We start from the raw sequence: 15,037 nt of genomic DNA on the forward strand, positions 1-15,037 counted from the left end.
TTTTTCCTGTGACTTTTTTTCCGTTCATCTTCAAAACATAGGAATAATGTCCAAGTTAGTAGAGTTAACATATTACCATAGCTTATGAAAACAATGTATAGGTGACACCTATATAGCTGCAACAGCTATACCTTTTATCTACGAGCCAAAGAGAATGTAAGACATCTTATATAATTATATCTTTTATCTAGGAGCTAGAGTTAATGTAACAAAGGCTATACAACAATGCAATGTGACTATGAGTTTGATATAGCTCCGATGAATATAATGTTTCTGGAACTGCTTTGATTTCCTTTAGTTTTGAGTTTATATTTCAGTATTTAAATTATCGCTGCCCATCACCCATGCTGAGATATGGGCCACCAACCAATGACCTCTATAATCCTCTGTAATGTGCCATTTTCTCAACCTCTCCAGGTCTGGCCTATCTTTGTGGTTTCAGCCCCAAAGTCCCGTCTCTAGGTGTTTTTTGGCCCACCTCTTGTGTGCTTTCCTTGAGGATTCCAACGCACCGCCTGCCTGGTGATACTGGTTTTTGATCTGCACAGTGTTTGTCCATCATCTTTTCCTGATTTCTTCTTTTAAAAATTTCTTCTTAAAACCGTGTGTTTTTGTTGCATGGGCTACATCATAGCACTCCCACATTTTGTTGCATAATTCAGGTAGATCTACTTTATGTTATTCTACATCATAGATTTCCTACATTTTGCCCCGTTTCAAGCAGATCTACTTTCTCTGTGATTCTACTTCATAGCTGCCCCACACTTTGTCTCATAATTCAAGTAGATCTACTTTGTTATTCTACAATCTACAACCTAGCCGTCTAACATTTGTCGCTCCCTTCAGACTTACAGAAGATCTACTTCCTGTCTAATTCTACATAATTTTCTACACGCTTCAGTAAATCTACTTTCTAGCTTATTTAACATCAAAGCTATCTCATGTTTTATCCCAATCTACTTTGCATCTAAGCATCTTTAATAGTCTACTCTGTTGTGTAATCATGCACAGAAAGCATGGCCAATGTCAACTTTTTACCCAACGGAAATAAAGAACTGTTAAGACATTTATAACATTTTATGTTGTTGTTAAAAAAAAAAGGCACAACAAATTAGGACGGTGACACTAATGACTGCATATCAATATCGGAAAAACAACAAGAATATTTTTTAGATTTGTATACCTTCTTTTTGAAACAAAATATTGATACTATTAAGCTTTTTTAAATTTTGCGAATTAAGCTTACTACAGCTTTGTTGGTGTTCAATATTAAGGCAACAAATTACTGTCTTTAACGCTGTAGATTTTCATCTTAAACGGTTTAAGAAAAAACGTTTTCTCCGATCTACAAAGAAGATAATGACTAAATAATGACTAAAAAAAGAGCCGCAGTAATCTCCCTTTATCGCTGACAAACGTCGGCCACAAGAAGAAAAAAAAACGAAACAAAAAAAAACGCACATTAAAATGCTCCGCGCCTATAACTGCCACTGCACCGATTGACTCAATAAAATTGTTGATCAATATTCTTGTGGTAATACTTAGATATTGATGAAGGTTTAATCGACTTTTTGGCTTTGCTAGAACGTAAAAACAAAAACAAAATGTAAGGAAACGATATAAAATGAATGAACATCAATTGAAAACTTTCTTTCAGAAAACAGCTCGCAAGCTCAGGGTCGCCATGTTGGTTCTCAATCTAACGCAGTTATCTATCTTCGGGAATCTTGATCGTTGTAGGTTATTAACTTTAGGAAGTTACCATTCTATCTAACCGTCTTTTATCGTATTTAACAAGTACGTGAAATTGTCAATTCAAGACGTGCTTTCAAAAACAAATTATAAATAATAAATTCACTTTATAATAGAGTTTTAGAAGACTTGAACCCATTTTCGTAGGCCGATATCAAAATCGTTTTTGCTTTGATCAGTAATAATACTTTAGGCATATATCGAACAAGAAGTTTATTTGAATATTACACTAGAGCTGACAGCAGTTCCTATTTTCTTTGGAAAAGAAAACCTTGGTGAACATATTCTAGACGTTTGCTCATTATATTCTGTGTTAGGACTCATGTGATGAGTCGGTTGGGTCGCCGGATGGTCCGTCAAGCAACAGTCTGTCATCGACTGTTGTTATTTGTTGGATGGCCCGCCGCTTAGCGACCGATGTGTGGGAAACTCTGTCGGGGTTTGCCACACTGAGGCCTGCCTGGCTAATGGAAGTCAAGCTTCTGAGCCGGTTTCCGTATAAGGAAGGAAGGAAGTAGTCAGTCATAGAATATTATAATTTGTTTGACGGCTCACCTGACGACAGACTGTCATATTATCACTTTGACCAAACCCTATGGAGTCTCTAAGGAGAAAAGGGCTAAGGTTACACATCTCCGACCTATTGGACTTTGGGTCGCTCTCTTCATTTGGTTTTCATATTTTCCTTTCAACATTTCTCCTCCAGGATTTTTTAAGTCTGCTACTCTACCTCTGTGGGTTCCAGACCAACATTTGCCCCGTGATGTTTTCATCTGTTCCTCACATGGAGTGTCTGATCCCTGAACACTTAATTGTGTCACAATCCCTATCTATGGGCTGCTGTCTTGTGTATTGGTGGATGCTGGGGATTTTTTTTTAGCCTCCCATCTTTATATGAGATGTGTCTTTCGTTGATTTTGACTCATACTCTAGAGGTTTGTTCGGAGAATCGGTTCAATTGGTTTAAGCATATGACTATTTATGAGATGGTTGGCAGTCAACAAGTAAAAGAAAACAAGATCTTCCAACTTTTTTTGTGAAGTTCCACTAGATTCCCGTGTCGTTGTTTGTAGTTTTCGGCATGACCTAGGCAATCACCTATAGGAATATCATTAATGAAAGCACGCTTCCCTGCCTAACTCCGGTCTTTATTGTGAAAGAGGTTGTTAGTTTTCTTTGTGGATCACTTGACTTGTAGTGCCTTATTAGCTTCTAGATAACATCTCTATTCATACGTTTCGAAGTCTATAAAGGGGATGATTGCCATTCTAGGAATCTTTCAATAATGACGTATAGCGTAATAGTTCACGACTAGCTTTATCTAACACTTCTTTTTCTTGTGTAAGACTGCTATCCAAGGCCTTTGTCTCTCCAGAAAGTTGGGAGATTTTGTCAGAACCTTTCAAGAGACAGACAGAAGTATTATCCCTCTCCAGTAGATGTATTGTGACAGTTCCACTTCTATGGCAGCTTTACATGGTAGCCTAGTTTCCAGTCAAATTGAACAAATGATGTCTGTACCAGCTGTTATGTCGTTTTTTGACACTCTTTTCCCTTCCTGTTTCTACTTAGTGGGGATATCTGTACTCACATTTAGTGGGTAATTAGCAGTCAGAAATGTTTGGTGAGATAATTTGGTTTAGAATCGCCTCAATGTGATGAACATTTGGTCTATGAGTTCTACGTTTTTGTGTTAAGATTTTTCCTGTTTAATCCTTTACTTGATTTATCTTCCTTCAATTGCATTGTTCGCACTATTCCTGCGATTTGCTTCATAATATTGTGTCTATGTTTATTTCTCTTTCCTGTCAATAATTCATCTTGTTTTATCTGTTTTCAATCTTCTTTATTGAACCACGTCTCTTATAACATCCATTTCTTTCGTTCACAAATTTTCCTATCCAATATGTCAGGGCATGTTAACTTCCATAGTCTGTTGTTCGCCTTTTTTTCTACCACACAGGAGAGTGCTTCAAACCTATTCTTTATCGTGCAATCAAAGTCCTATTTTACTTTTGGGCTCTTAGACATGTTACGTTGGACTTACAGTCCGGTTTACCAGCTCCGTCCTTGACGATTTGTTGTTAACGTTACCAAATGAAGCTTGTTGTCTAAACCTACGTCGACCCGTCTCACCCTAATATCTAGTAAACTTCATCTCCACTTTCTTGGAACTGTGGTGTGGTCTATTTGTTTTTCGTTTCACCATCTGTTGACATACAGGTAGTCTTGTTGCCCATCCTCCTACTCGAACGATTAAATCATTAACCCTTTATTTACGGAATTAAGTTCTGAATGACATTTTGTCTTAAACAATGTAATATTATATTGCTTTTGGTACACTTAAATCATGCCTCGAAGGAAATTTAGTTTCGTTAATTTTTGATGGCCCAAATATGTATTGGTACTTATAAGTATCGTCATAATGTAGGACATTTTTTTTCCAAAAAAAAAAATATAAAAAATTACAAAACAAGAATAAGCTATAAAATTTATTAACTAATAACATGGTAACCATTATAACAATCATTTTTATAATTTTCGCACACAAACACAACACAAAATTTTATTTTGAGTATTGTTTTAGACTGGATTTCCTATGGGAACACAACTTAGACCTTTTTTTGAATGTACCAAATACAGAAGAAGGTGCCGACATGTCCTACTTCCTATTCCTTGGTGACACATTCATGTCTGTGGTCTTTCTGGTGTGGCAACGGTCGTTTGACGGAACCTGCTTTTGCTGGAAGCTTCCAATAGAAATTACAATTGACCTCATAAATACAATATTTTGAATCTATATATATATATATATATATATATATATATATATATATATATATATATATATATATATATATATATATATATAAATGTTCTACACCCCACCCTCACACTAACCTTCTTCTAAATGTATAAATATCGATTTGAATGCACGTTGATTATTTATTATCAAAATAATTTTTATGCCACTACACATCGAATATCTTCCATTTCAAAGAAATCCTAAAATTATGACCTGTGTGCCCTGACGGTACTCCTAAGTATTCGTGTAAACATTGATCTAATACAAAGACAATTCGATTAAAATTGAATAAATAGACGTTAAACACACTTACCTGACCATCGAAGATGCCAATAAAAAATATTTGGGATTACAAAATTTGAATATTAAGGTAAAACGAAGGAAAGCTATAAAATCTGTACACCACGTTTGTGAACTACCAATACGGGAAGATGTTAAAAATAGAGCCGCACCGGTAATTTAAAAAAAACGGCGATCCGGCCAATTACCGGCTCCTCAGTGAAGATAATGCTATTAATTATATCAGTAATTTTAAAAATTCAACGTAGATTAAAAATAATACGCTTAATTAAAGAGGTACTTATCAGTACCGTCAGTAGATAAATGCAGCACAAACACCAGAGTTAACGATTATCTTTCATTCCGCCTCCAATTTTCCCAATTTTTAGTTCCCAATGTTTGTTTTCTGTCCCCACTTTGGTCTTCATGGCATTATTATTTCTTTTTTAATCTTTTTTTTGGTGATTTTAAACAATTAAATCCTGAAGGTCGTGGTGTGAATCCTTAATTTTTTTTCCAATGTTTCCCATTGGTCGGTGCAGTGGCGTCGCTAGGTCGGGTGTTACCCGGTGCGACACGTCGTGGTGTCAGCCAACCCCCCCCCCCCCCCCCCCGCGAGAAACAAGGTTTATATATATATATATATATATATATATATATATATATATATATATATATATATATATATATATATATATATATATATATATATATATATATGGCGACGTCATTTGGCTGTTGATACATTTTAACAAAAGATTCGACATACAAATATAGACAATATTTTAAAAAACAGACGTCAATAATTATGTTTTCTTTTAGTCGTATTTTGTTTTAGGTAACATTTGTTAATAACTATTTTCGCGGGCTTAAGTTAAGTGTTATTTGTTTTTGGAATATCAATGCCGCCTCCATTGTCTAAAGTATTATGGTCGACATTGTTTTATTTTTATCAGCTGTTAAAAATGTTGAGGCACTACCACGGCAGTCAGTCTCTGTAACAGAATGCAGGAAATGACGTCACTGAACGAATCACGTGATCTCCACGTCAGCGGGATGAACGGCACAATGACGACACAGCTGGTGAGCGACGCCACGCGGGAGATGTTCATCTTGGTGAACCACGTGGTCTTGAGCACGTCTATCTGTCTGATGGGCATCGTGGTCAACATCCTCAACATCTGCGTCTTCGTGAAGCAGGGCCTCAAGCGGTCAACCAACTCCAGCTTCTTCGCCATGGCCGTCTCGGACCTGTGCGGCGTCCTGACCCAGGTCTGGCACAACTTCTGTCTCGACCCGTACGTCGACCGGCTGCATCTGCCGGTTGACTTCATGGACGTTCAGTACTTAACCGCCGGCTGGCCGAATTCATGTCTGGTCCGTATCACCGGTTGGATAACCGTCTACATCACGGCGGAGAGGTGCTTGTCTATCGCGTTACCGCTGAAGATCAAACAAATCGTTACACCACGAAGGACGGCGTGTGTACTGGTGTTTATATACGCCATCAACATCGCCTCGATACTCCCGCTCTACTTCTCTGCTTACTTCAGCTGGAACTTCTACCCCCTCTACAACACAACAAAACTCGGGATCTCCTTCCGGCCGAACAAACTTGAAATCGAAAGTTTAATTTTCATATTCCAAGCCTCGCTAGCCATCACGGCTTTCATTAGCGTCATCATTTTCACTTCCGTCTTGGTCGTCAAGCTCAAGAAAAAATCAAAATGGCGGCAAAAATCAACATTCGACAAAGACCAAACCGAGTCTATGTCAAACCGTGAAAGACGGACCGTCAGTTTGATCATCCTGGTCGCGACAGTTCTCATCGTCTGTTACTCGCCTGCTGTCGTCTGCTCCATCACGACGACGCTGTACCCGGCGTTCAGCATCACGGGCCCGCAGTCCAACCTGTTCCACATCGCTTGGTCTTTCGGCTTCCTGTGCCACTCCATCAACTCGAGCGTGACCATCTTCTTGTACTACAGCATGAGCAGCAAGTACCGCGCCACCTTCAACCAGCTGTTCCCGCTCTGCGCATGCTCGTCGGCTGCTGACTCAGATGAGTCGTCTGTCCAACGGACGTCAGAAAGTGGCGTGGGCAGCGTACAAAGTGTAGTGAGCAGCGTACAGAGTGCCCGTATCTGACAGTCGGGTTAGACTTAGCAATTTGGACCAGACACTCTGATTTAACTCATAACAAAACTTTGCCCTAATCCTACAGAAGATTTTAGCATATTATTTCTAACAAATTTAAAAAGAAAGAGGCTAAAAATTTTTTTATAAACGAGTGATATTTGATGCTTGCTTTTATAAGATGACCTAAGATTTTTATATTTAAAACTTTTATTTATTACCTTATTAAAACATATTTTACAGCCGTATTAGAATAACATCACTTGCCACCTTTTTTTTACCAGCACACCTATTTTACCATCTCTTCTATTTTACCACCACACCTATTTTATTACCACATCTTTTGTATTTGTTTGAAAATTGAATACTGCGAGTGCAAATTATATTTAAATTTTTGGAGAAGAAAAACACGAGGAATGTGAAACAATATGTCTGCTAATGTCAGTACAGAAGGAAACAGAAAATAGCTGCCAATGTTTCTATCATTAAGTGACAATATATATATATATATATATATATATATATATATATATATATATATATATATATATATAGGGCCTATATATATATATATATATAGGCCCTATATATATAGGCCTATATATATTTTAAAAAATTACATTTTTCCTACAAAAGGTTTGATCCTTTTCCTTTACTGGACCTCAGTCATAAGGACAAATGCATAGCAGTCATACAGGCAGAACAACATAGCAGTCATACAGGCACATATAGATAGAAACTGGATGTCTAGATTATTGTAACATGTAGAGCGTTACAGCATTCACACAGCTACACATTTCATACCACTACAAAACAAGCAACTACAAAATTCACACAACGACAAAATTTAACTGAGTTTACAATTCAGATGAATCTGAAAATGAAAGTAAACGATTCACGACAGACTACAATGTATAATTAACAAATTTAATTTAAAAAATGTATACCTACAATCTCTCAATTGAAACAATTAACAAACATTTCTAGCCTCGACCAAAACCATTTAACGCTCGATCTTGACACTATCTCCATGTGCACCTTACTCTAATACAGGGGTTCCCAACACCATGCCCGCGGGCGCCCTGGCGCCCGCCGAACGATTCGTATGTGCCCGCCTCTCACTATTCGACAGAGACAGAATTTTTTTCATAAACATTATTGAAAGGTTTAAGGGGATGAAAATCGAAAGTTTGAGGGCGGGGGGGGGGGGGGTGCAAATCGAACATTTTAGTGGGGGAGGGGGTGCAAATCGAAAGTTTGAGGGGGGTGCAAATCGTAAATTTGACGGGGGGGGGGGGGTGCAAATCGAACGTTTTGTCCCCGGGTGACGGGAAGGGTCGCTACGCCTCTGGAAGGAGTTTGTCGATTTAAAATAGGCGGTGCCCGCCACCCTACCGATATTTTAGAATGTGCTCTAGAGTAAAAAAAGGTTGGGAACCCCTGCTCTAATATATATATAAGAAAATATTCATTGAACTCTACTCACAATCTGTTAAATGGAATTTTAAATTATTCTACATTCCACCTAGACTGACAGGTGATATCCCTATGTCATTAAACATACATAACACATATCATTGGAACCTCAACTATTTTAATTCATGGTATAAATCTATAATATCACGTCGAATTAAATGTACAGGAATATTTCAAGCAAACATCGGACATTAGGATTATAAGATTAAGCAAAAAATAATTAATATTTAGTTTGTACAATTTTTTAAAGCAAGTTACAAATAGTTTACAAGGCTCATTTAGCAAATAAAACGATCAAAAAGTCAACAATAGATTATATATTACAATGTATATTTATCTAAGCATCGTCTTCTGCAACTAAACTGTGAGAAGGTCTGTAATATACATGGACATTTTTCTTGAGCCAACTGGATCCTGCGCTGTCTCGTAAAGGTGCGCCGGCGTCTAAGTTGATCTCGAACCCACGCACTTTTAGCTGCTGCACTACGGCCTCTAGAGGTTTGTTGTTGACGTGCGACAGACCGCCCTGACCTAGGGGGGGGGGAATGATAGATTGTTCACAGGAAATAAACAAAAGTTAATAAACGATAAATTGGTTTGGCGGTTTTTGGAACACACTTTTACATTCAGTTTAATACTGATTGTTTATGGGCGTTCCCTGGTGTACACAAATATGAGGTTAGGTGTAAATTAAATCATCCTACCTGGCACAGCCCAGCTCAACACGATACCCTCCCTGGCATGTCTGGCCAAGTTGTCCAGATAAATATCTTCAAACTTGGCCGGAATGTGTTCACCCACCTCCACACTGATGACCCAGTCGAAGATTGGAAGGTTGTATTGGGGAACTGTTAGGTCTAGGAATAGCACCTATAGAATACAAAAACTTTTTTTTAAAAATAATAAGTAAAACCAATATGCCTTTAAGATGATTTATTTTTATTTTGTACAAAGTAATTAACATACGAAGATGTTAATGTGTGTTTTATGTGTAACATTCATTACAAAAAGTGTAGAGTGTTAAAATTAATTGTTTGATCATCTCAAATTAAAAAATAAACATGCATATGCCGTGTTATTAAAAGCAGTTTGCTCTACTTTTCCTTCGTGTACTAAACGGGTACTTTACCCTTCTCATTTTTCTGATAAAATTAAATCTTTATTTACAAATGAAGGCCTACGCATTTCATTGTTGTAAAGGCTAGACAAAATAAAGCAGTTAGAACTGACAAAAATACTGTGAAGGGTTTTTTTTCTTCTGGAAGTAAAGTTTTGAAGAACTAGATTGATTGTGCATGTTGTGTTTGTTCTGTGATTTTATCTATTGGTGCATATGCTATTTACTTTTAGAAGCTTGTTTTAGCTTGTTTATCGTCTGCGCAACAATTCTAATATTGCGTGTGCAGTGTTGGATGGCACTAACAAAAATATCTTGACGCTATGGTAAAACACGCCACACTCTTGATACAGACCTCCAAGATGTGGAAACACCCTCCCCCCACACACACCCCACAGTCACTAACCCCACTCACCGTGTCGTTAGTGACCGACCCACAATTAGTGGCTCATTGATGTTAACATCCCCCCCCCCCCCCCAAACACAGTCGTCCCCTCCCCCCCCCCCCCAACCCACCGTTCCGTTAGTGACGAGCTCACAGTACGGAGCCCCATCATAAGCCGTGTAGCTCTTGACCTCCTTCAGCGTGTCCAGATGTCTCTTGTAGGCCCCAGGCCCGTCGCCAAAGCTCCCAACAGACTTGCCTTTAAAGAATGTGCTAAGAGCTTTGGAGAAACCCTTTTAGAAAAATCAAATTAAAAAAAATTAACCTACCAAAAACGTAGGTATGTCAGACAAAACGGCTCTTTCATGCTATAATCTTCGTCTTAATCTTTGATCTATATCGAAAGGGATTTGCTACAACACAAGCGTAACAAATAGCCATAAAGCCTGTTGATTCCGACAATCTGCTTTACCTGCTGAATTTGATGCCATAGCCTTTGTCCAAGTAAGAACAATCAGCAAGGCTGCAGTTGTTTAATGTTGGAGTTTTCTCTCCAAGATGTGTTACTGTTCCGAAGTAGCGAGCCTCATCTGACTAAGGTCCGAACTCGGGACTTATAGGGTTACCAGTCATACGCAAAACTATTGATGATGTAACCAAAGTCATCCCACCTGACTGGACACTATTATTGTATACTAGAATCAAGGCTGTAAACTTGTGTGAATCACAGAGCAGGGATCCGCCCAATAATTCTTCAAATCAAACTGGTAAATAACCTTCAACCATTGAAATAATTCAAATAATACTTATCGACTCTACTTTCACTTTCTTTCCCACGCAGACATGAAACACGAACCAGAATTAAATTAAAAAGGTAACAAAGTAACACAGATAACTAGCGTAAAAACAAAACGCAACCCAGACTTTAGATTTCAGGTATCGTCCGCAGACGCCGTTTTTGATTAATTAATTAGTGTAATTAATTAATTTTTTTTACCTCATCCCAGACGTGTTGGCTGCTTGTTGGACTACTGGCTACAGCACACCATCCACCGTTCTCAGACACCATGTCGTTCACCTAATGGTCACCATTTAGTGGAAAACTTCATTCGCCGTTTTAGATTTTTAATAATTTCATTAACAGTAAATTAAAAAACAAAAACCCACCAGAAGTTAATACAGCTGCCTAGTCTTTTGGAAAGATTTTTTAGAAATAGTTTTCTTTCGTTGCCTTATACTGTAGGCCTCCTAATATTTTCAAATTAAAAGTCTACTTTGGGTTTTATACTCTAAAGTAATATTTTTCTTTATGAGTACTATAGTTATCGATGTATGTTAACTGCGACACACTCCCAACACCGGCTTCCACCAACGGCTTCAACCAACGACGAGGTTACCTTCTTCAGCTTGAGCATCTCACAACTCTGTTGCCCGTACAACATCATCATGTGGTTTAGCGTGCTGGACAGTAAGTTCCTCTGTCGTCTGAAACGATCTGTCTTCCATTGTTCTTCAATGGCCAATTCATGCGAGTTTTTAATCCTGTAAAACAATTTCCATATAAATATAGGAGCAGCTAGGAAATAGTGTTGTCCATATCTATGCACCATCAAATGAAACTAACTAGACGAAAGCTAGACGACTGGCTACTGATATACACACACACATATATATATATATATATATATATATATATATATATATATATATATATATATATATATATATATATATATATATAATATCCAAGGCGTACATACCGTACTGAACCAGTCATGTTTTGAACCTCCACTCTAGTTTTGTACACAACGACAGACATGCCGGCCAAAACCAACACCATCACAACCATCACCATCTTCTGTTAGAGGTGTAAAACGTTGGGCATTACACAATCACCGTTTTTGTACACGGTACAAAATATTTCCATTTAATGGCTTATAAATAGTTTAGTCATGTCCCTGCGTCCTGAAGAAGACGAGTGAGCAATGTTGACGTCTGTGTCAAGGTTTAGATTTACCAGGAGACGAGTGAGTAATGTTTTAGTTTTACCATAAAAAAACATTTGTATTAGAGTCAAAAATGTTAGTCTACGCTAGTGTGTATCTTCTACTGTTACATCTCCACTAATATCTTCTTGAACTGTTTTTTTTTTTAATTTTTGTTTGGAAAACCGCATGAAAAGTTATCTTTTAAAATGATTATTTTAAGGTTTCAAAATTTCATTCAAAAGTACCATCTCGAACCTCATGATCCACGGGGCAGGCGAGTTTCCCCGTACCAGTGACCTCGGAATATGAAGGCATAGTGTGGCTAGGACCGTACCAATGCCTTTACTCTTCCTAACATGGAAAAAATGATAATTTAAAAACTTTACCTTTCCAAATGTGAGGTTCATATTTGCCATTACTCTCGTGTTGTGTTAGGTGACAGGAGCTATGTGAGACAGCTGTTCTATTGAGCTGAAAGTTGAACGCATTTCATTACCGTCAGCATTGGACAACAGCTGAGAAATATGACTGAAAGGCATGGGAGACTCATGTTAGACAGTTGAGAGGCGGACTTTATTAGTAGAGACAAAAGAAAGAAAAGAGCGCATTGAAACAGCTGTACATTCATAAGGACAAAACGTGCACTAATGTAGACAAAACACAGACATACAGACACACACAGACACACAGACACAAAAACACACAGACACAGGCATATATATATATATATATATATATATATATATATATATATATATATATATATATATATATATATCAGATACCGTGGCAGGTACCGCACGAACATGTAATGCCATTTGCCTAAGCCTTTAACAACGGCATTACAAACACATAAGTGAAAAAAAATCCAGGACTGTTTATCGTTGAAGAAATCCCATTGTCCTTTTAATCACTTTGTCCCCTTAAATCTGTCTCGTAACACAGGTAGGACAGAACAGGTAAACAACGTCTTAGATCGATCGGGATAAACATGTGTGCTAGAACTTAACCTTTAACGCTAACATGTACCCAACCCTGCTCTAAACCCTCTATACATTTAAATATAAACTTTTTATTTTAGTCACAACTAGATAACAAGTATAACAAGTATTTATGTCCAAAACTTTGAGTAGAGAGGAGATGTACATTTGTGTGATGTCTCGCGTAACATAGTTAAATTAAGCATTGAATAAAAGGCTGATGATGGTCTTTAAACCTCTAACAATCGTTTTTAATGCCGAAGTTTCCATGGAAAGAGTAGACGCTGGGACATGTTTTTGACAGACATCAACCAGAATCCTTCACTATTGATAACCTTTTTTTTTACATGAGACAAAAAAAAAAGTATTGATATGTTTTTAAGGCCCCAGTTGCTGGACGGTCAGCCGCCCCCTTAATCCGCCACTGGCTGTATGTGTGTGTATCCGTGTTATGAGTTATTCTAAAACGGACCAGATGGGACCTACAATACATTTTTTGGTAAGTCAGCCGTCAGAATAAATACATAAATATGGTCTTTTTATAATGGACAAGTTCAAACTTGTTGAAAATTTATAGATGAATTTCTTTTCGAAAAGATACTACACTTTCAAAGTTAGCGGTAGCGACCGATCCTGCTATCACCTTCTACATGCTACGCTTCTGGCATTTGGCATTAAAAAATAAATGTATGCCAGCATTTTTTTCGTCTATAAATAACAGCATTGTTTTATGTTCCAAATCCCGGATCATAAAAGTGCTAAAAAATATGTCTGTGAGAAAATCGCTTGTTCAATGCAATTTACTTTTTAAAAAAATTGTAAGACAAAATTCCGAAGTTTCCAATGGAAAAAGAAATTAACTAAGAGCAAGTTAGTTAAGTTATCGATTTGTTAGCGTAAACAAGTACGTAATACGGCATTTTATTCTGAACTTTAGACATCAACTTTACACAAAATTTGTAAACCGTATGCGGCTCGAGGGTCGGAATGCTCTGATTTCAATAATCCCCCCCCCCCCCCGCCTGCTCAGCACGGGAGAATAATCAGCTTACATTGAAAACAAAAACTTGTTTTGTTTCACAGAGGTGCTGTTGTTCTTGTCGCTTCCGAATTCACAAACATTTCAGAGGCCACAATTGGTGAGATTGATGGTATGGTAAACCCAATCGTTGTCTGGCTTACTACAGTGGGTGTTCAGGGGGGCGGACACTGGTAAAAGTATGTTTTCTATATAAATTCCATTTCGTTTGGTATATATATATATATATATATATATATATATATATATATATATATATATATATATATATATATATGAATATTCATATATATGAATATGGTATATATATATATATATATATATATATATATATATATATATATATATATATATATATATATATATATATATACCATATTCATATATATGAATATTCATATATATATATTCATATATATATATATATATATATATATATATATATATATATATATATATATATATATATATATATATATATATATATATATATATATATATATATATGAATATTCTTCGCGGAGCCCCCCCCCCCAACCCCAGACTGAGAGGAGCTGAGAGGGGGCCCCAAATTTACTCCTTAATTGTTGGTTTTCATTATAAAAACTTAAATTTTAATGTTTGCATCACAAGCTTCAATTTTTTTTTACAAAATATCTTACACGCACACACAAATATATATCAGAACTTCTTTTTTCATTATACGTTTAAAACTTAGGTAGTTATCTACCTAATTGTTACCGGTTATGTTGTTACCGGTTATGTCGTTACCGGTTATGTCGTTACCGGTTATGCTGTTACCGGTTATGTCGTTACCGGTTATGCCGTAAGCGGTTATGTTGTTACCGGTTAGGTTATTACCGGTTAGGTTGTTATAGATGACTTACAAGTACACTCAGATACAGCTGATCACCCTGACAACACTAATTAACTCTATCAATACCAGTACGGTTGTTCGGTAGTTAACAGGAGTTGTCGCCTATTCGTCTCTGTAGTATAGGTGTATGGGGTAAAACGTAGACTTTGTGTTAAACTTTGAAAGTATTCTTTGACCGGCAAGCTAGAATCAGACGGGCTAA

General features: G+C 37.0%; 2 protein-coding genes across 3 annotated transcripts; one reads left to right on the forward strand and one right to left on the reverse strand.

Annotated features, from left to right (window-relative positions):
* The first annotated feature begins 5,842 nt into the window (after positions 1-5,842).
* LOC131956746 (putative G-protein coupled receptor B0563.6) lies at positions 5,843-6,985 on the forward strand. Its single transcript, XM_059321324.1, has one exon. The coding sequence runs from the start codon at positions 5,843-5,845 to the stop codon at positions 6,983-6,985; it is 1,143 nt and encodes a 380-aa protein (XP_059177307.1).
* A 1,448-nt stretch (positions 6,986-8,433) lies between these two features.
* Positions 8,434-12,420, reverse strand: LOC131956750 (uncharacterized). Of its 2 annotated transcripts, none has more exons than XM_059321327.1 (7): positions 12,326-12,420; positions 11,712-11,809; positions 11,349-11,493; positions 10,949-11,029; positions 10,083-10,244; positions 9,154-9,319; positions 8,434-8,980 (listed from the first exon to the last, which is right to left on the reverse strand). In XM_059321327.1, exons 1-7 carry the CDS (start codon positions 12,353-12,355, stop codon positions 8,787-8,789), a joined length of 876 nt encoding a protein of 291 aa, XP_059177310.1. In that variant the 5' UTR covers positions 12,356-12,420; the 3' UTR covers positions 8,434-8,786. The 2 variants fall into 2 exon arrangements, with proteins under 2 accessions (XP_059177310.1, XP_059177312.1); XM_059321329.1 differs by having other exon boundaries at positions 11,712-11,806; positions 12,326-12,412.
* Between the last annotated feature and the right edge of the window lie 2,617 nt (positions 12,421-15,037).

This window comes from Physella acuta, unplaced genomic scaffold (assembly GCF_028476545.2).
Source record: "Physella acuta isolate Inbredline_101_S28 unplaced genomic scaffold, ASM2847654v3 ptg001173l, whole genome shotgun sequence".
NCBI classification, from domain to species: Eukaryota; Metazoa; Mollusca; class Gastropoda; family Physidae; genus Physella; species Physella acuta.